Consider the following 22,402-nt stretch of genomic DNA (forward strand, 5'->3'; position numbering starts at 1 on the left):
TGGAAATCTACATACACTATTAAGAGGTACAAGTGTTTTGTGAACACACACACTACAGCCTTGAAAATAACTGTTGATGTTAGAGACTGCATCATTTTGCATTTTTCCCCCTGTCAGATCAGTTTTCAAATTGTACTGTTCCTGAAATAAACAACATTTTCTTTATCGTAGTGCCACTAAAAATGACCATTTCAGAGTAAAAATTATGATTTGTTGCTAGATTTGAAGATTGCTGTAAATACGAGTGAGCTTATAGTGGTTCTCACATGAAGACCATATTTTTATGTGAAAATTGACTTCTTCAAGAGAGAGTAACTCGCATTTGATCATTCACAGTCCAGGAACCTGCAGCGCAATGTTATTTTGTTGCATTCTGATATTAAGTAGCTCTGCCATTCTCCATTAGATGTTACCTCTGCTGTAAGAGTAGCAGTCACTATCGTGGCAATTGCTCTGAGTTTCTCCATCAGATGTTACCTGTGCTGTAAAAGTAGCAGTCAGTGTGATGTGAATTTTCCACATTTAGGCCTTCTTCACCTCTTGTAGTGCCTCTCATCATTATCTTCTGTTTCCTGCTCAGAATCAGTGTCATCACTTTATCTTCTAGAGTCTGGATCAGTATAACTGTCACACAAAACTTCATTTATTTTACAGTAGGCTAATGACTTTTATGTTAGGAATCTCCACTTGCAACTGAATAATGGTAATATTTGTTTTACTGGATGTGTTAATCTCTGCTTTGACCAGTAACGTCACCAGTATGGCGGAAACAACCTTTCACAACAACTGCCATACCGCTCCTTTGACGTCATCATGTACACATGACAACAAACACGAAATAGATCGAAAAACCATCAATCTCTCTCTCTCTCTCTCTCTCTCTCTCTCTCTCCCCCCCCCTCCCTCCCCCTCCCCTGCGTGCGCGCAAACAAACAAAAACGTACAAACCAACAGAAAAAACCACACCCAAATAAAACTTCCACTCCCCCCCCCCCCCCCCCCCCCCCCCCCCCCGCAAGCCACAGCCACTGCCCCCCACTCAACACCTAACTAACCCACAACCTTCGGCCTATACATCCTACTAACCACCGATAAAAAAACACTAAAAATACAATAGCCCTCAGGGACGCTCTTCCGCCAACAGTACTCATCTAGATGAGACTGAAGGTTAGAAGAGCGCCTCTTTCCCCTCCCAATCGCTGACTTAACGGCTGCCCAAAACTCTTCTATAGTATTCGTACGGGCCCCCGTCACATAATTCTTAAACTCAACACTGTGGTTCACTGCTAAATGATTGTACCCCTGCTGACCCAACCCCCTATAAGAAGAAAATGCGTCTGAAACTATAGTGGTACCCTCTTTAATAAAATCCTCAATCAATCCCACTAATTCCCTTTTTGTCCGGCCCTCCAAAACCCTAAATACCCATTCTGAAAACCCCCGATACCACAGCCCCCCACACCCATAAATCAACCTAAGACTTACCCCTCCTATACTTTCTCTTCCCAAACTGTGACTCATCAATCTTCACAACACCAGGCCCACGCAACGTACCCCTGTACTTAATATGTTCAGAACACACCTCACGACAATAAGAATACCAATCAAGCACCGTTCTCTCACTCGCACCCACCTCATGCGCAGAGAAACTGTGAGAGGATTTATAACAAAAATGATACGTCATTAACACAATTTCTCGCATGCCCAACCTAGACTTCTTGAACCAGGAACCTCGCCTAATGGAGCGCCATTAGTTATCCTTACGACACCCCTGGTCCGAGACGCCGGAACTTTAGTAAGCCTCATTTCTTCATGACACACTGAACACTTCACAACTTCAGCCAATAGGCCGAATAGCTGAAGAAATTTTATTGGAGGTAATGCACTCTCCCCCATTATCGTCGACAACCGAAAACTGTTGACCTTGTCAGTCATATCTGTACCTACCAAAGACATAAACAAAACAATTTACCAAAATTCACACACAACGAACAGAAAAAAAACCTACAATAATGTTGACATAACAAAACCAAAATCGCTGAAAAATATTCCGCTGAAAGCAGTCACCACCGATACCACACACGTGCAGTGCTACCATGCAAATGAACCCCATACACCACATAACACGCTACCTATAAATACACCACCAGAGAGAACCACCGACCGCAACAATACGCCACCTATAAACATGCCACACACGCAAACTAAACCAAAAAAATCACCTTACACACAACACACCACCAGAGAGCACCACCGATCCATCGAAACTACACCTACAAACACGCCACTCTCACAAACTAAACTCCACGCCGTCATGACGTCACGTGCCACAACAGCCTTACGTCACAGGTCAAAGCTGACGGGTGGAATTGGACGCTTCCATTGACCCAGTATCTCTCAAGAACCATAACTGCTTAATTAGTGCATCAGTCAGTGTCAGGTTGACCAATATTAACAACTATCCCCACCTCACTACCCCAGATTTGGCAAATGATATTTTGATGTCAAGAAAATCCTGTTGTACTTTGTTGAGCAAAAGTTACAGCTTTAAACACAATTGCGAAGCACACTGTTCCACAGGTTATCTTAAAAATTGTTCCCATTATTTTGTGTTAGCTTGTAAATTCAACTCAATCTATCGTAAGCAAGGTTTCGTTGATGATTCTGGAGCTCTCTAGGAGCACCAACTTGAATTTGTCTACTACAGCTGTTTCCTCTTGCACTCTGAAGGGAGAGATAGCAATGCATGTCCACCCACAGTTGGGGAACATTCCCAAGCTACTCAAGCCTGTTATTGGGTTGCTAAAAAGATGTTTCCAAGCCACACAGATGAATTGCCTAATGAATCCAGAGCTGGACCTATATTGTCAGAATAACAATTTTAGCATTTTAAATTTTACCTCACTCTTGAATGAGTACATTTGGAGAACTAAAATGTTAATCCAAAGAGAATGCTTCAGGAATTGACAGGTTTCAAGAGTAAATTTTCATAGATCCAGGTATACCTACCGGGAAAAATAAACATCAAGGGTCACAAGTATGGCTGAAACCAATCAAAGCATCATGTTCTTCAAGTGAAATTTCACAAACCTTACCAAAGCAGCAGTTTTTTTTTTTTCTCCATAAATGCAGGCAGTATACTGACCCGACTGTAAAACTGTAGCTTCAAGTTCTGGCTGATACTGCACAGAGTCTTAAATGTTGGCAAACAAAAAACAGCAAGTCTTCCGGGAATTCATGTAATTTAAATCAGTTGGAAGAAACATATGATTTTTGTCTTGTTATAGTGACATTAAGTACAGAAGAAAACCACCTCCTTGCCCAGTCCCAGACAATTCTGAGACTAGTCAACAAAAATAAATTTTGTTTTTGTCAAGTTTAGGTGGTAAAATGCGTATAGATCAAATTTGGATTTCCATTGGCTGTTGCAAGGTAGCCCTTGCAGCCAGCAGTGTGGGAGTTCCTCCAATCTCATGACAAGCTGATTTACTATGGCTGGTACCAGAGGTTCCGTTGAGCTTTAATACCAGTATTTTAGTGATAATTGCATGTACAAATAGAATTTTTGAAGTTTTTGTAGTGGGCAGCAAATCTATCACAAAAATGAACAATGTTTTGCATTTCAGTGATTATCTGTTTCATGAAGTTGACACATTTTGTTGTACCTTCTGTCACTTACAATGCAGGTGCTTTGTCACTATACTGTGTGTTTATTTGCAACAAAATGAATCGCTGTGAAGTACTTATTAGCTTGACTCTTTTGCCCATGAAAACATTGCACTGAATCCTGAAAATTGAATATTTTTTGCAAAATCTAATGGCACAGTTACTTCACTAGATTTCAGGCTTTCTTTTATAGGTTAAGGGTGCCTTCTTTTTTATTTTAATTTTAATGAAATGAAGACCTGTCAAATTGGAGGTTATTTTGGATGATCTTAATTTTAAATTTTCAATTATATTTGCTTTCTTTTCCCCCCTGGCGTAGCCAAAATACTGGTGCCATTTTTCAATTTTCATGTTTTTTCACCGTTCTCTAAGGAACACCAAACTGATCGTCCACATCTACATACATGTTCCACAAGCTGGTGTGCGGTGCGTTATGGGGGGAACCCAGTACAGTGCCCACAGAATAATGTGGCCGGTGGACGTTAAGTTGTCAGCACACACATGTGTGTTTGTGTGCAGGGGGAGGGGGGGTTTATGGAGGCGGTTGCGGTCAGATACTGTAAGGGAAATGTGGTGTGCTGGAGAGGAAGTGCCTTTCTAAACTGAATCCTATGTTCAAACTTTCTTTTTTTTTTTTTTTTTTTTTCTTTTTTTTCTTTTTTTTTGTGTGTGTGTGTGTGTGTGTGTGTGTGTAAATATTAAGTGGAGCCCCTCCATGCCCACATTCACACGGTGACCATCCAAAAAGATCTAGTGCCACCTCTGCTTTGGTTAGTATCTAAGAAGAATTCCACTGAAAATGCAACAAAAGCAACGATTTAGTTTTGCCTCTCTTGTTAACCATTTGTAACTTTCAGAGAAGTGTTGTGAGTGGAGAATTGTGATTGGCATCTACACTTTTCTTGTTGCTGTGTTAAAATTTGCTTCTTTTGTCAAAATACAGCAGAATGTATACAGCTCCACCCAACCAACATGTTATACAGACGCAATTCGAGAGAATTCTGTAACAATGGTTTATTAAATTAAGTGAGGAACTGAGGACGAGTAAGGTCAGTAGCTTATGAAGAAGTATATTCACGGTATAAAAGTAAACATGTAATGTCTTCATGTATGCTGTTCCAAAATTACATCATGTCTCATTTCACTAGTCATTGATGTCCCTTCAAAACTACAATCTTTCATCAAAAGAGTTTTTAGCTAGTGGAGTAACATGGTAGGTAATGAAGTTTCACATAATAACCATGCGGCAAGATACTCTCCTCTTTGCGTGCTATCATTTGCCAGAATCTCATATTGATATTTCAAACCATTTATGAAATATGAGAAATGTTATGGACATTTCACTCTGGCCTCATCGCTGGTAGGCACGATCGCAAACTAGTGTGTAACATTGGATCAATTTTCTTGAGCTTGGTGCTATGTAGACCTCCACCCAACTCTAAGCGAAAATACAATATGTGAGCTAAATTTTATGTGCAGCAATGTGTGATGTAATATGCATCAGACGCAAAATCATAGTGACCCCTATTTTTCAGTTTAAACTTTTTCGAATGTCGCGCAGTGGCTTACTTAATTGCAAATATTACAATAACTGTAACCATTAACGAAATGATGAGCACCTGATCATCAAGCTGACACACAAAGCTATGCATAACGCAAAAATGAAATTTTTTTACTGAATAGTTTCTGCAAAATCATTTGAGAAAGATTTTAGGGTGTGTGCCTCGATTCTCACATTGCAGTGTGTCGGAAACAGGCTGAAAGTGGACAATGTCAACCTCCCTTTCTGAAGAAACGAATGAATTCACCCAGCACTTGGGACAAAAATTGGTCACCACACATATGCCACCATATTCTGCACAGACTATATCACTAGTAGTTATTTTCTTTCCTGTTCCACTTGCAAATAGAGCAAGGGGAATATAACTGTTTATATGCCTCCATATAGGCCCTAATTTGTCGAATCTTATCTTCGTGATCCATACGCGACATGTACAGGGGTCATTTTTAAAGTAAGTACCGAAAGCGCATCATGTCACATGACGTCCATTCACAGTCGGCCACTCTAGGCTAGTCTCTCATTATGCCACCATTACGTTTCACGTATCTTCTGCCGTTGGTTGTATGGTTATATTGTTTTGTTTGTCACCATGTTGATGAGTAATCCAACTGAATGTGGAGTGCGCTCAGACATTTGGTTCGTAAATGCAAAACAAGTTGGTCCTGCTGAATGATGGAAATGTGCATAAATGGCGTGGGCAGTTTCATGAAGGGCAGACAGATGTTCATGATGAGCGATCTGGATGGCCTGCTGTCATGAATGAAGACTTGACACAAAAAGTTGATGCAATTGGCCAAAACAGGCACTTCGCTATTGACAAGCTGTATCAGAAATTTCCACAAATATCAAGAGCAATAGTTTCTCATTGTTACTTACTAAAAAAAAAAAGTGTGCGAGATGGATGCCGAAAATGTTTTTGGAGTGCTATCACAAGAATGGTGACAAGCTCTTGAGTCACATTCTGTTGTGACGTGATGAAGTGTGGTTTGTGCACTACACTCCAGGGAATAAACGTCAATCCAGTGAGCTGCATCATTCAAACCCTCTGCCGAAACCACGGAAAATTATGGCCACAGTTTTTTTTTTTTTTTTTTTTTTCAACGGGAAAGACATCCTTCTGCTTGACTACTTGCGAAGAGGAACGACAATAAATGCTAAGTGGTACTGTGAAACTTAGGAGCGCTACGGTACTCAAAATCACTAGTGGGGACTGCTCTCTAACACCATTGTTCCGCTTCATGACAGTCGTCGGCCTCACGTTGCAGCAAAGATGCAACTGCACAAGTTTCATTTTGGAATTACTGGATCTTCCGCCATACAGCCCTGACTTCACCATCAGACTTGTATCTGTTTCCAAAACTGAAGGAATTTCTCAGTGGGAAGCGCTTGGAAAATGATGGCATGTTGAAAGAAAGTGTTACTAACTGGTTGAACGGTCAGGTGGCAGAGTTCTTTATGCTGGGATCCAAAAGCTGGTACCAGAATTTGAGAAATGTTTAAATGTTCATGGTGACTATGTTTAAAAGTGGAAAAACTGTGCATACTGTAGTCTGTGATACAATTTATGTTCATAAATAAAGTTTTCCTTACTCCATTACAAATTGGTTCTTACTTTAAAAATGACCCTCGTATGTTGGCAGCAGCAGAATCGTTCTGCAATCAGCTTCAAATGCTGGTTCTCTACATTTTTTCAGTAGTGTTCCTTGAAAAGAACAGCGCCTTCTCTCGAGGGATTTCCATTTGAGTTCTTGATAGCATCTCCATAACGCTTCTGTGTTGTTTGAATGTTTTGGTAACAAATCTAGCAGCCTGCCTCTGAATTGCTTTGATGTCTTCCTTTAATCGGGCTCGGTATGGATACCAAACCTCGAGCAGTGCTCAAGAATAGGTCACACTACCACCCAATATGCTGTCTCCTTTACAGATGAATCACACTTTCATAAAATTCTCCCAATAAACCAAAGTTGACCATTCACCTTCCCTATTACAATCGTCGCATGCATTTTTCATTTTGTATTACATTGCATCATTGTGCCCAGATATTTAAATGACATGACTGTGTCAACAGGACACTACCAATGCTGTACTTGAACATTATGGTTTTTTTTGTTACTCATCTGCATTCATTTACGTTTTTCTACATTTAGAGCTAGCTGCAATTCATCTTACCAACTAGAAATTTTTATCTCAGTCACCTTGCATCCTTGTATAGTCATTCAACTTCACTGCCTTGCCATACACAAGCTTTATTAGCAATCATAGATTGCGGTCCACTCTGTTCACCAAATCATTTATGTACATAGACTGTTACAGTGGTCCTATCACACTTCCCTGGGGCACTCTAAACGATACCCTTATCTCTAATGAACAACTGCCGTTAAGGACAATGCACTGGCTTCTATTACTAAAAATATCTTTGAGTGACTCGCATATCTGGGACTCTATTCCATATACTCTTACATTTGTTAACAATCTGACATGAGCTTCATCTCAAATGCTTTTCAGAATCTAGGAATATGGAATCTGCCTATTCCCCTTTGTCCATAGTTCCAAGTGTATTGTGAGAAAAGGGCAAGCTGAGTTTCAAACAAATGATACGTTCCAAACCTGTGCTGATTTGTTAACATAAGCTTCTTGGTCTCTAGAAAATTTATTATATTGTCTCATAGAGAAAGGTGTAAGTGGATGAATGACGAACACTAACTTCACTTAACGAAGGTTTATTCAGCACTTGCACATGCAAGAGCGCAAAGCGAACTGCCTCCGGCCAGAACACATACGGTATATATACAGCTACAGAACATTCCAGTACAGTGGTTCTTGCTATTTGTGGACACTTCTAGAATGTACTCGAACAGAATTTGGAAATTAAAATTTTACAGTTAAGGTGAGTTTAGGACTCACAACCCTCCATGCAACAATCTTGTATCATAACCACTACACTATGGCAACTGCACTACTTGACTTCTTTAGAGACAATATTTGAATGGTCTGTTTGGTGCCAATGTTAAGAAAAAAATTAATTATGTTGTTGAAAGAAAACTTATGTTAAACTGACACATTCCACTTAATTATGAAATGTCGCATTCATGATATATGGAATAACTATTAATGTAATCTAATGACCCTTTGAACATGCCGTATAGAGTTTTTGGGATTACCAATAGTGAAGATGGCGAAGACCGCTATTCCAAGTATATACAGTTTGACGACCGTGACCTTTCTCATTACACCCACAAACAAGCAACATGCTAAATATTTAACTGCAGCAGTAGATTTATACTAATGGGACAACTGAGGCAAGTACAGGGTTTTGGACATGGACAAACTAAATATACAACAATAAGAATTACACCACCATTCCAAAATGAATTTTAACCCAAAAATCAAGTCACTTGACCTATATTGTTCAAACTATGTCCACAATACCAGAAAACCACTACTAACAGAAGCAACTGTCATCATAAACAAACCAGACCAAAATGAATATATCACCCTTCACTATAGCCACTACTGTAAACAGCTAAATATGAACTACTACGAAACCAAACCACAAAATTATGAACATCTCCAAAATAAATTTCGATAACCACATCTCAAAGAAAATTATGTACTACCACACTACACTTCTTACAATAAAGAACAATGAAAAACATAAAAGCTGACGAAAATATTTAGGCTGCCACATCATTCCCACACAAAAAAAAGAGAAGAAATGTAGTGAACCAGGAACAACTCCTAATAACGTCGAGGTATTGTCTTGCCACAGCACCATTACTCTTCCCTGGTTCGATAAGCATCGCTTCGCTTGTGTTACACAATGCAACACAGTTATGATGTAGGTCAAAGCCGATGGGTGGTATAGCAACTTTCAGTTGTTTTTGACCAAGTCAAACATGTTTGCCAACATTTCTCAATTTACTTGATACAATGTGGTCAATTGGATTCAAACCTTTGAACATATGCTGATCCTTTATAGAAAATATATTCTGCATAGCCCATGTTTTGAAAGTAGCTTGCCTTCTATTAATTAAGAATATGCCCTTGGGGGGGAGGGGGAGGGGGGGGGGGGCATGAGAACACACTCTTACACCACAGTCACAGTGTGGACACTTTAATTGTTCCAAGATGACTGGTTTCAACAGTCTTATGCTGCCATCATCTGATCTAAGGGGAGAACATGAAGATATTTGGGGGGGGGGGGGGGGCGCTGCAGTAAATTTCACCGATTATATAAAATACAAAATTTCACATACCTTATGGAACTTGTTATGAAATTCTCACTGTCAGTAAACACACAGTGTGTAATAACTACAAATTTTATATGGAGCATACGCCCATGCTAATTTTAATATGTATTGTCAGGTGGCATTCCTGATTGTTGTATTGGGCACTTTGAAAAATCTACTTAATTTCTCATGTACCACTATTCATTGCTTGTAACCATGGCATGTTATTATTTAGCTTGCACTACATATGCCATCCAGTGGGGAGATAGGTAACTTTTTAGTGAATCTGCCACCTTTAGAGGTTAACACTCCATTGGCACAGTAGAGCTCTACGGCAAGCTTGAGAGAGTCACAATCATCATTGATATGTATGGATGGTATGTGGATTTTATCAGCTGTGTGCAGTTTACCAACTGGTTTTTTTTTATCGAGATATGTGTACGTCTAGAGTGCCCTTAATGCTTTGACGTATGTAATGTAACATGACAGTGTTATAGCAGGTTTCATAAGGTACATGAAATTTTATATTTTTATGATTCAATGAAATTAATTGTACACCCCCCCCCCCCCCTTTCCTTGGTCCCCTCTACCCTCATTATCTTTATAGTTTCCCTTAGTGATGGCAGTTTAAGACTGTTGAAACTGGTTATATTGTAGTAATAGAACTGTTGGCAGTTCTGTCGTTGGGTACAAAGTGTGTGCTTCATTTCCAGCCATACAAATTGCTCCATGGCACAGCATGTGTCCCTAACAAAATCTGCTCTTTAGTTGATACCTTATTTACATTGTAATTTTTATTGTCATGTAAGTTACATTTGAACTCTGTACAGCTTGACACATTCCATATCCTTGTAATTCACTCACTACCAGAATCTATGGAACGCAAAATAAATAAAGTAGTATAAAGTAGGGGGTGTCAATCATCTTGATGGCATCACGGGTCAAAGCAGATGGGTGGTACTGCAATCTTCGTTTTTGCCCTGGAATAGTCCTTCAGCTGTTTGCTGCATTCAAATTGAAATATAGTACCAATTAGAGCCTGAGAAAAAGAAAGGAAAAATAACTAAAACCCTAATATTGTGAAATTCGTCATCACAGAATCTCATGACAAACATCTCCCTTCTCATTTATTTGGTCTTTTTTTGTGACCAGGCAGCTAAGCTCATGTTCACTACAAAGCTAAAGATATTGATTTGGCAGATTTCTAAAAAGTATAATGTGACAGTATTGTAGGCTTATCTTATAATGCTAGATAATAATAATTGAGTATAATTTCATGAAAAAGAAAGTAATCCTTAAATAGACAACAAAGTCCACTTATTTTGCCAGTTAGGACAATGTGAATGTGAACTTCAAATTAGTTGTCATGCACTTCCGTTATGGAACTACTAAGACAGTAGTATGTCTTTTCATGTAGATAGCTGACTGCAGTGTTGCCAAATGTCTGGTTTTAAAATAAAAACTATGGTATCTGGTCGAATGTCCCGGCCAGACATCAAAAGTCTGGTTTTCAGACCCCCTTCAATTAGGCTAAATTCATATTTACTAATTTAATTTTTTTTTACAGAAGTCAGATAATAAAAATGACAACAGTTAAACTTTTCAATTTGATTATTCTTTGGTTTCAGTATTTTGTATCAGATTGTGTCACAACTTGGGAGCATTGTGGACTCGCCACAATGAATTCCAATGTATCTTTGTATAAGTTGGTGCGCTCATTTGTTTGACAAGAGAAATGACATCTCATGTTTGCTGCATGTAACCAAACTCCCACTGAAAAGTACACAAAGAGAAAGGGCACATCCTTAGGAGGAGACAGGATGACTCTGGAAAATTTTGCAGCTGTCTCATTGACATGTCATGTCAGTTGAGTGTAAACACAAAACCTCTACTTGTTTGATAGCATGCCGTTTTCATTGTGAGAACCAAATGGAAATGTAATATGGGATCACAAATAGCTTGCAATGACTGCATCATCAGCTACTGAGTCAAGCCATCATTGGTGTAAGCAAAAGTAGTAATCTTACACAGTGACACATTCAAGAGTTTTCTGTAGTGTAGTGAGAAAACTTCAAAGATACAAAATCAGAATGGTTGAGCAGGGAAGCAAACAACATTCTTTGGATTTACTGTAACAGTTTTTTGTTTCTGCATCCACTGCCCTCAGCTGAGAGAAAAATAAAAAAACCTATATTTGTAGTTTACATTCTTAAGAACAGCTTCCAAACTTAGCTTTGTTATTAATCCTCAAATGGGCAGGCCATTTTTCATAACATACATGGGTGCGCATTTTACTTTTACTGGGGGTAATCGTGTATGAGCAAAATCTCGCAGTTTAATCTTAGCTTAATTAAACAGTGATCAAATAAACTTATATTATATGAGTAGCATCACTGTTTAATTAAACAATAACAAAATAAACTTTTGTTATATCACTCTGTTGCCACATACAAGTGTTACCCCACACTAATGACCCACATGAATCATTAAACAGAACAGTTGCATCAGATCCCTGCCAACCACTTATTTGATTACTAATTATCTCATAGATAACTGGCTCAGAGTAAGATTGTGCTGATGGCTTGGAATCATGGTCATTTTCATGCATGGATCATAGTTTAGTTTTTTTTCACTGTGCTCGCTCTTTATTTTATATTATTGCTCCTCACTTGGATGTATGACAACACAGCTTATCACTGTGTTAGCTAACCCAGTAATAAAGGAAAAGGTATGGGCTCACAATTTTAAAATAACAGTGGAATGGTACAAGAAAATGTTTTATGTGATTGGCACATTTTGTACATAGGCACACCCACTGTTTTATGTGATTGGCACACTTTGTACATAGGCACACCCACTCGACACTTAGCTGAAAAGGATCTATTAGGGCAGCTGAGGTCTGAGTTTTGTGACACATTCATCAAAAATGTAATTTCATGTTTAAAAACAATCTATTCTCTTGTAACTGCTTACCTCGATGAAAAGTTCAGTACACGCCACTAGATCATACAGTTTATTTGCAGCCTGTCAAACAGGTACATTCGCTTTCTAATGCATGTTGCAGCATTAAGTAGAGGTTCATAGTATATTATACTCACTAGGCATTTGGATTGTTGTTTGAGACACCCAAAAATATGTTATTTTGAAAACAGATTTGTGGCCTGTTTATTTCTGGGAAACTTTACAGTTTTCTTCATAGCATCTTACTTTGATTTGCAGGTGTTTCTTCACAGTCGTTCATACAGTGTTTCACACTGACACATTCTGCATTCACAGTCCAGTTGGCTACACCTGGTGTAAGTACTGAAAACTACTTTAGATTTTCATATTCAATTTTGGGAATAAATTATTGAGTGCATTAGTTTACTAAACATATTGTTGTTATTTCTCCCATAAATTATTCATTTGGTTAGAAATGTAAGTGGTGCATTTCAGAGGATAAACCTTTAAACAAAGGAAGAAGTACATTCATATCATCTTTATTCTTCATATTTGCTTAATGTATGGCTAGTAGTATCATACAGTAAATTGCTCTCATAGGTCTGCTACGATACAAAATTCATTTCCTTTTCCTGACTTCACAGTGCAATTATTTTTAGGATGAGATGCAGTGTGATAGATGTTAGGGAGTACAACATAAGTTGACTCCTCGATACAAACACATGTACATTGTGCCAGTAGAAATGCCTGTTCTTGTAAGTACAGTTGCAAAATTGTACATGTTGAAAATAATCTGTCAAATTCAGAAAGCCTACTTAAGTTACAGGGTGTTTCAGAAGGAATGGTCAGTATTCGGGGATATGACAGGAATGATCATTCGAAGCAAAAATATCTAGTAAACAAGGGCTCTAAAATGCATTCCTTAAGAGCCATGAGCACTTGTTCATACTGACCAATCCTCCTCGGACACCCTGTATATTAACAGTACACCAGTTGCCATAGTAAATGTAAATAATGGAATGAGAGCATTGCTATCTTTCAGTAAGTGAATCCGGCTTCAGGGGTAATAGTGTGCTACCCCCCACTTGCCCCCCCCCCCCGTGACCTCTCCCCCCCGTGACCCCCCCCTGCCCCCCCCCCCCCCCCCCCACACACACACACACACACACACACACACACACACACACACACACACACACACCAAGTTTACCTGACGCCTGACACAACCCCACACCCAAATATCGCTGCTGTAGTCAGGTGTCAGCTGGGGCAATGTAGCCATGAAGGTAGGTGTGGGTGGTGGTGGGGGGGGGGGGGGGGGTAGAAGAAGGTAAAGAAAGTAGGCAGTGGGAGGGAGGGTTAGAGACGGGTTCCTAACGATTATAAAGGAGAGGCAGCAGGCACATGGGACAGTCATGAGTGACCTTGTTTGGCCAAAAGCAGCAGTAGTTGTGCACAGTACACAATGATGTGGAATAATCGATAAGGAGGGGGAAATATGTTGGAGGAAGAGGGGAAACTGTGAAGGGAATGGTGTGTGTACAGGATAATTTCAGGGATATGGTGCAGAGGTATAGGCAATAGTGAGTGATGAGTCAGGGAATAGTGGAAACGGAGGTATAAAACTGCTAGCCAACTGTTGCCTGATGACTACATCACTGTCGCCAATTGCCACAAGTATTGCTTCAGCATTACATCTCCTATCAGTTCCCAGCATGTTGATATGGCCACTGATTGGCAACCAGGGTTTTACTGAAATTCAGGACTCCACTTCATCGTAGTGTCAGAAGGACTGCATAATGCATGGGATGTCTACACGATGACATGTCTGGTTCCGGCACACGTAAATAGCAGGTGCCCAACTGACAAAGGGCATATAGCTGGAGACTTCTCCTGAGTCGCCAACCATCATGGAGTCTATAGAAGCTTCTTACAGCATCAGCCAGCTTCATTCGTGGACCATTTGCTGTACGGTCCTGCATCTAACATGCTGGGTGCAAGGGTTGAATTGGAGCCCTACTACTCACTTCATGCTTACTAACTGCCATCACTGGTCCTCATGAGCCAGGCAACGGAAGCCTACCAGCAAAAATGTTCCACCCCAAGCCACCCTCCACTGCCAACAGCTGTAGCCAGGATCGTTACAGTGGATTGGGTGGCCATCCTGCCTGCTCTGCCATAACAAAGTCTAATAAATATAACCTTCACATATGATGTGAGCTGCAAAGTACGATATGGTCCCCCATAATGTGGTAAGAATTTCCTGTTTTTTCACCTTTTTAATTGCAGGATTTCTCAATAGAACTCAGTCATCCTGTTGTTAGGGTGGTAATATTGCACCTTTATTACCTCTCTCTATTTGTCTAGCAATTGCCCATGAATTATTGTGACAGACATTTTGCCATATAGTTTTAAGTCTCCGTGTTAATCCTTTGACTTCATTTGAATCAATACCCACTAGTAATTTTTCTAATTCAAATAGAGACCTCATTTTTCACCTGTACATAACATTATAGGGGGTGCATCCAGTCAACTGATGGATTCATCTGTTTTAGGCAGGTACAGTGTATGGCAAATACCTATCCAGTCATTCCAGGTTTTATTAATTTAGTAAGAAAGCATCATAATTATGCTTTTGTGACTGTGCTCCACATTTCCATTCACTACAAGATGTTGAGTGAGGTGGTTTTCCCCCTGTAGGTCCTGGGGTTAGAATAGTTCTGAGGTATTCGTGCCTGTTGTAAGAGGCAACTAAAAGGAGTCTCTCACTGTTCGGCCTTTATGTGATGGTCCCCTGTAGGGTTTGACCTGCATGCTCCAAAATTTTCCCAAAGAGCAAGCCAATTGGGGAAGGGCGCCGTACATGGTGCATTATGTCCATTGTGCATTGAGATCTTTAGCTCTCTTTCTCATTGTCACATTGCAGTCCCACCCAGTCTCCATCTCTTGTGGAAGGACACCTTCCTGGGTGCATTTTCCACCATGCACTATGCAGTGTCACTTTCTGTGCTGACAATGACCATGGACTACTTCGCACCTCATATCCAGCACGTTAGCCAGTCCGTTGTGGTGAGGCCACCATGTTCCCTGTTGGTTGTAGCCCCCTGACAACGCAGGGATTGCTCTGCTTATGCCTGCACTGTTAACTCCCCACATATGCCGAGGAGTAGATGCCCGTCACCCTGGGGCATCGGGACTCTTGGCAATGGCCATCCTGCCAGGTGGCCCTTGCTGCGGCTGGGTGGCGCCCATGGGGAGGGCCCCTGGTCGGAGTGGGTGGCATCAGGCCGGTTGACACGCCGTGAAGCGTAGTACGTCATCTCTTGCTGGTGGTCTGCATACAGCAGTCTCTAAGCGGGCATCATGCCTCATAAGAGCTTAAATATGGTCCAGGGTATTATATTTTACGGGGACCTTTTGCAGTCTGATGACAAGCTGCACGCCAATTCAATGCTAAGGAATATGACCCCAAGTCATTCCCCTCCTTGGCCACACTATGAGAGGAGCACCAGGCTAAGGATGGCAGTGAAGCTTATTCGCCCCAGTACCTTGTATGTACGAGAGTTGATGGGGAATCTTTCATGTCCATGAAGCCTCAGTTTTTTGTGGAACATTTGGAGAACAAGTCTTGGGAGGTGGAGGGCTTGTTCAAAATGCGCTCTGGGTCAGTTTTGCTAGAAACAACGTCCTCTGCCCAGTCACAGGCATTACTCGCTTGTGGCAAGTTGGGGGATGTTTCTGTTACCATCATGCCTCATAAGAGCTTAAATATGGTCCAGGGTATTATATTCTACAGGGACCTTTTGCAGTCTGACGACAAGCTGCACGCCAGTTTAGAGTGTCGAGGTGTTCATTCCACCCAGCGCAGCCATCAGGGTCCGAGGGGTAACCACGTTGCCACCGGTGCCTTCATCTTGGGCTTTGAGAGTGACACATTGCCTGAGAAGGTGAAGGTGATGGTCTGCCGTTGTGACGTCAAGCCATATATACCTCCCCCGATGTGGTGCTTTTAAGTGCTGGAAGTTCAGCCATATCTCTTCCTACTGTACTTCCAGCCCCACCTGTCGAGATTGTGGACATCCATCGCATCCCAATACTCCATGTGTCCCGCCTCCCATTTGTGTCAGCTGCAGAGAGCACCATTCACCTTGCTCGCCTGACTGCAGGATTTTACAGAAATAGAGGAAAATCATGGAATATAAAACCCTGGACCAACTGACCTACACTGAGGCTAAGAGGAAATTTGAGCTCCTGCATCCTGTGGTTATGACCTCATACGCCGGTGCTACGAGAACAGTTGTCGCCCCATCAGTTCCTCGAATTCCTGTCACCTCTCAGAACCGGGTGACTACACCTGCCCCCTTGATGGTGGGGGGCCACTTCCCTCCCTGTTGCCCCCGCACCACCTATTTCTGGAGCAACAGCCCCCCGCCCTCCCCGCCCCCCTGACCATCGGGGATTTCAGTTCCCATTTCTGAGTCAGAGAAGCGTAAGGCTTCTTCGGCTCTTCTCGCTAGGATGGGGTCACTTGGGTCATTCTCTTGCCGGGTTTCTGCTAATGGGAAAGATGACATCTGCCAGTGGCTGAGGAGCCCAAAAGCAGCTGGTTGTAGGGCTTCACGCTCATCCTCAGTCCTGGAGACTGATTCAGTGAAGTCCTCCCAGCCAGGGAAACTCAAGGAATAGCGCGAGAAATCGGAATAGAAGACAACCCCCCCCCCCCCCCCCCCCCCCCCCCCCAAGAACAAGGAACTTGCGGTGGCACCCACACCACTGCTACCTACAAGCTCTGCCCCTGAGGATGGGGTGGAGATTCTGGCATCCACTGATGACGTGGATCTCACTTGACCCTTAGACACAATGGATATAGACTGCTCAGGCAATAAGTCGGTGGCAGCAGGTGACCCTGAGGCATAAACTGCCTCATTGAATGTTCCATGCCTTCCCAGTCTCATGATGATGTCGTCCTCCAGTGGAATTGCGACAGTTTTTTCAATCACCTGGCTGAGCTACGGCAACTGTTAAGCTTTACACCTGTTTTCTGCATTGTCCTCCAGGAAACCTGGTTCCCAGCAATGTGGAACCCTACCCTCCGAGACCATAAGGTATATTACATGAGTTGTATTGACTATAATCGAGTGTCAGGTGGAGTTTGCATTTATGTCCTAAACTCAGTCTGTAGTGAAACTGTGCCCCTTCAAACCCCTCTAGAAGCTGTGGCTGTCAGAATACTGACGATGCAGGCATTAACTATCTGCAGTGTATATCTTACTCCAGATGGTGCATTACCCTTGAATGTATTAGCTGCAATGATTCATCAACTCCCTAAATTTTTCCTACTTTTGAGAGATTTTAATGCCCATAACCCCTTGTGGGGTGATACCGTGCTTACAGGCTCAGGCAGTGATTTCAAAACTTTACTGTCACAGTTCGATCTCTGGCTCTTAAATACTGGGGCCACCACACATTTCAGTCTTGCTTGAGGTAGTTACTCAGCCATTGATTTATCAGTTTGCGTACCAGGACTTCTCCCATCTATCCACTGGTTAGCACATGACGACCTGTGTGGTAGTGACCACTTTCCCATCTTCCTGTCATTGCCCCAGTGTCAGGCCCACAGATGCCTGCCCAGATGGGCTTTAAACAAGGCAGACTGGGAAACTTTCACCTCTGATGTCACCATTGACTCTCACCCACATGGTAACATCGATGCAGTGGTCGATCAGATGACTGCTACAATCGTTTCTGCGGCAGAAAATGTGATCCATTGCTTTTTAGGGTGCCCCCGGTGGAAGACAGTCCTTTGGTGGTCGCTGGAAGTCACTGAGGCAATTACAGAGTGTCGGCGAGCTCTACAGCGACATAAGCGGCACCGTCCCCTAGAGCACCTGATAACCTTTAAGCGGCTCCGTGCCTGTGTATGCCAGCTTATAAAATGATGGAAACAGGAGTGTTGGGAGAGGTATGTGTTGACCATTGGGTGCCATATGTCACCTTCCCAAGTCTGGATCAGATGTCTTGTTGGGTACCAGACCCTAACATGTGTCCCTGGCGTTACCATCAGTGACGTGCTATGTACCGACACAAACACGATTGCTCAACACTATGCTCGAGTCTCTGCACTGGAGAACTACCCCCAGCCTTTCACACCCTCAAACGGCGAATGGAAAGGGAAGTCCTCCCGTTCACTACACACCACGGTGAAACCTATAATGCCCCATTTAAGGAGTGGGAGCTCGTCAGCGCACTTGTACATTGCGCCGATGCTGCTCCGGGCAGGATCAGATCAACAATCAGATGATTAAATGTCTCTTGTCTGACTACAAGTGCTGTCTCCATGTCATCTTCAACTAGATCTGTTGCGATGGTGCATTTCCATCGCAGTGGCGGGAGAGCACCATCATTACAGTGCACAAACCCGGGAAAAACCCGCTTGATGTGGATAGATATCGCCCCATCAGTCTCACCAATGTTGTTTGTAAGCTGCTGGAATGTATGGTGGTGTTGGCGGTTGGGTTGGGTCCTGGAGTCACGTGGCCTACTGGCTCCATGTCAGGGGGGCTTCCCCCAGGGGTGCACCAGTGTGACATTCATCTAGTGTTGGGAGCTTTTAGAACGAGTCTGGTGACCAGTGTCCTGGTGGAGGCAGGAGTCCCTCCATTGCAGATCCAGCGCAAGTTTTGTTGCACACATTAGTAGTTCTCCTGAGCATCCAAATTACTGTCTTCTTTTTTCACCCCTGGCAGTTCATCTCCCACGTCAGCAGCCCAGGTCTGGGCTAACGATTGTGGTTCGCGTGTGATCCCTTCTGTCTGAACTGGAGTCCATCCCTTTACCACCTCCTATCTAGGCCCATCTGCATACACCTCCATGGTGTACATCCAGGCTGCAGATTTGTCTGGACCTTTTGCATGACCCTAAGGACTCAGTTACTCCTGCCGCTCTCCGCTGTCACTTCCTCTCAGTTCTTGAGTTGTTCTGGGGTTCTGAAGTGGTTTACACCGATGGCTTGAAGGCTGATGGTCATGTTGGCTTCACCTATGTCCACAGAGGCCATTTTGAACAGCATTCCTTGGCCAGTGGCTGCAGTGTATTCACTGCAGAGCTGGTGGGCATCTCTTGTGAACTTCAGTATATCCGTTCAAGCCCCGGGGAATTGTTTCTTCTGTGTACTGACTCCTTGAGCAGCCTACAAGCTATCGACCAGTGCTACCCTCGCCGTCCTTTGGTAGCATCCATCCAGGAATCCATCTATGCCCTGGACCAGTATCGTCGTTCAGTGGTGTTTGTGTGAACCCCAGGACACGTCGGCATCCCAAGCGACAAACTTGCTGACAGGCTGGCCAAACAGGCTAGACATACAGTTACCTCTTGTGCCATGTCGATGTGGCACCCGGTTGACAGTGGCCCATATTCTGGTGCACTGTCCCACTTTGACTGCCCAGCGATGAAATCTTGGGTTACCGGACTCATTGCCACTAATTTTATCTGACAACGTCTCATCGGCTGATTTAGTTTTACGTTTTATTAATGAGGATGGGTTTTATCATTTGATCTAAGTTTTAGCGCATATCCTTCGTCCCTCTGTGTTCTCCACCCTAGTGCTTCTAGGGTGGAGGTTTTAATGTGTTGCATAGTTCTGGCTTCTCCTTTTTTTATTCTCATGGTCAGCCAGCCACGGTAATCTGCTTTGTTGTTTTAATCTCTTCATCCCATTTCTGATGTTTCTGTGGTTTTCTTGTCCCCTTTTGTTCATTTACATGTTTGTTACCCTTCATCGTTCTTGCGATTTTTGTTTTATTCTCACTCTTGTGACTTTGTTTTATTCAGAACAAGGGACTGATGACCTCGTAGTTTGGTCCCTTTCCCTGTCTTTTAATCCAACCGACCAACTGAGGTGGTGCAGTGGCTAGCACACTGGACTTGCATTTGGGAGGACAGCGGTTCAAATCTGGGTCCAATCATGCAGATTTAGGTTTTCTGTGAAGCCCCTAAATCAATCCAGGCAAATCTGGGGTGGTTCCTGTGAAGGGGCACAGCCAATTTTCTGCTCCACGCTTGACGTAATCTGAGCCTGTGCTCCATCTCGAATGACCACAATGTTGATGGGACATTAAACTCAGTTTTCCTTCCTTCCTTTGCTGTAGGTTGAAAATATGTTGTCCTTTATCTGTTGATTCTCAAACGTTTACGAACTTCAATGGACAATGAAAATGTGAAACTTGTCGTTTGATCTGTATCAAACTAGGACATTCAAAAGGTGGAACCGAATGTGTAACAAATGTTTTTGCCTTAGTTTCTACCATCTACATCTACATCTACATCCATACTCCGCAAGCCACCTGATGGTGTGTGGCGGAGGGTACTTTGAGTACCTCTATCAGTTCTCCCTTCTATTCCAGTCTCGTATTGTTCGTGGAAAGAAAGATTGTCATCACGTGAACAATCGATGCCATGACTAGGAAACATGGGTGACCAATAAGACATACTTATTTTCTTGCTGTGTTTGCGGAAGTGGTTCTAGAATGCCCAAAACAGCTATTGCAAGGGGTGTGGAAGCTTTGGGTATTGTTTTCAACCGATTTTTATGCCTAATCAGCTGGAAAGTCATGCACAAGGACTACAGGTGTGTATAATTCTGTGTGTCACACTGTTGTCATGTCCACCAATATTTAGTGGCTGTATAGGCATTTCTTGCCCACATCCTGTTAAGGCAAGAATGAGTACTGTCATGGCATATAAGTCATGCTATTACCATTTGGTTTTGCTGTTGGGTTTTGTGGCATAAAACATCATATCTGAACATAAATTTAGCAGTGTGACAAGTTGCTGCTATTCCTCATCTTTTCCCTGTGCCTCATTCAATTCAGCTGTGAGGACCTTGTCCACTCGCCACTCGCAACACACAGACTTTTCTACTTAGAGCATTTGTTTTTTGGTGATTTGGCGGGCTTATGAATTTGTAATCATACTCTCTAAGTTTTAGGATCCATAACATTAATAGACTACTCGGGTCTTTTAATTTGGTGCCACAGTAGTCCAGCATGATCAGTGGATACTGTAAAATGTATGCCATAAAGATATAACTTATCAGAGCTAGCAGTTTCTTCTTGAGAGTACTGTAGTTAATTTGAGCTTTGTTAAGCTGTCGAGATGCATAACCAATTGGTTTATTGACACTGTCATGTCTCTGGTTTAGAATACAGCCAGTAGCTTAATTGCTGGCATTATGTGACAGAATAAACAGTTTTGCAAAGTACTAATAAGCTAGTAGAGGTATTTTTTGTCAAAACATCTTTAAAATGCTGCATTACCCACATATCAGCGCAGATGTGATAAGATTTTTCCCCATTAATACTTTTTTTAGGCACTCTTATAACTGGTACGCTCACAGTGTAGTAGGAGGCTGAATAATTCCCACATATAACTGCTTTTGAATACTTTCTTCTACAATATAGTGTAAATGATAGGGGATTCGATAAGATATCTGAGCTATTGGCCATGTGTCTCCAGTTGGAGTTCCATGATGTGTTAATTTGTGGATAGTAAATACTGAATTTCCTCTAACATTGGATACAACAAGTTCCTGTCCAGTTCTGAAAAATATGTTAGTTTCTCTCTCAAGTTATTTCTGATGGGTAGTTTTGATTGCATATACTTCTTGTTTCAAGAGTGTTTTCTGATTCTTCATGGATTACTGTCTGTGTCTTCCAAGACAATGGTCATTCCTCAAAGTTCTTCTACCTGAAACTGTTCAGCATCTACTGCTGTATTTGTTGTACACCATACAATTTGGTTCATGGAATTGTCACTTCTTGCATTCAAATATTAAATTGTCTATGTGTACAGGAACACACATTTCTCCATTACTTCAAAGTGGCTCTGAGCACTATGGGACTTAACATCTATGGTCATCAGTTCCCTAGAACTTAGAACTACTTAAACCTAACTAACCTAAGGACATCACACACATCCATGCCCGAGGCAGGATTCGAACCTGCGACTG

The 22,402-nt window shown here is 42.1% G+C and overlaps 1 protein-coding gene across 5 annotated transcripts in view; it reads left to right on the plus strand.

Moving 5' to 3' along the window:
- Positions 1–22,402, plus strand: part of LOC124715145 (glutamine amidotransferase-like class 1 domain-containing protein 1) — an 88,241-nt gene that overhangs the window by 1,162 nt on the left and 64,677 nt on the right. For all 5 annotated transcript variants that reach the window (XR_007005648.1, XR_007005646.1, XR_007005647.1 and 2 more), the window contains exon 2: positions 12,676–12,752. Coding sequence is in view for 1 of the 5 variants with exons in the window: in XM_047243078.1 (XP_047099034.1) it covers positions 12,676–12,752 (77 nt within the window). In the remaining 4 variants the exon portion in view is untranslated. The remainder of the gene's footprint in view (positions 1–12,675; positions 12,753–22,402) is intronic.

The sequence above is a fragment of the Schistocerca piceifrons genome, chromosome 1 (assembly GCF_021461385.2).
Source record: "Schistocerca piceifrons isolate TAMUIC-IGC-003096 chromosome 1, iqSchPice1.1, whole genome shotgun sequence".
NCBI classification, from domain to species: Eukaryota; Metazoa; Arthropoda; class Insecta; order Orthoptera; family Acrididae; genus Schistocerca; species Schistocerca piceifrons.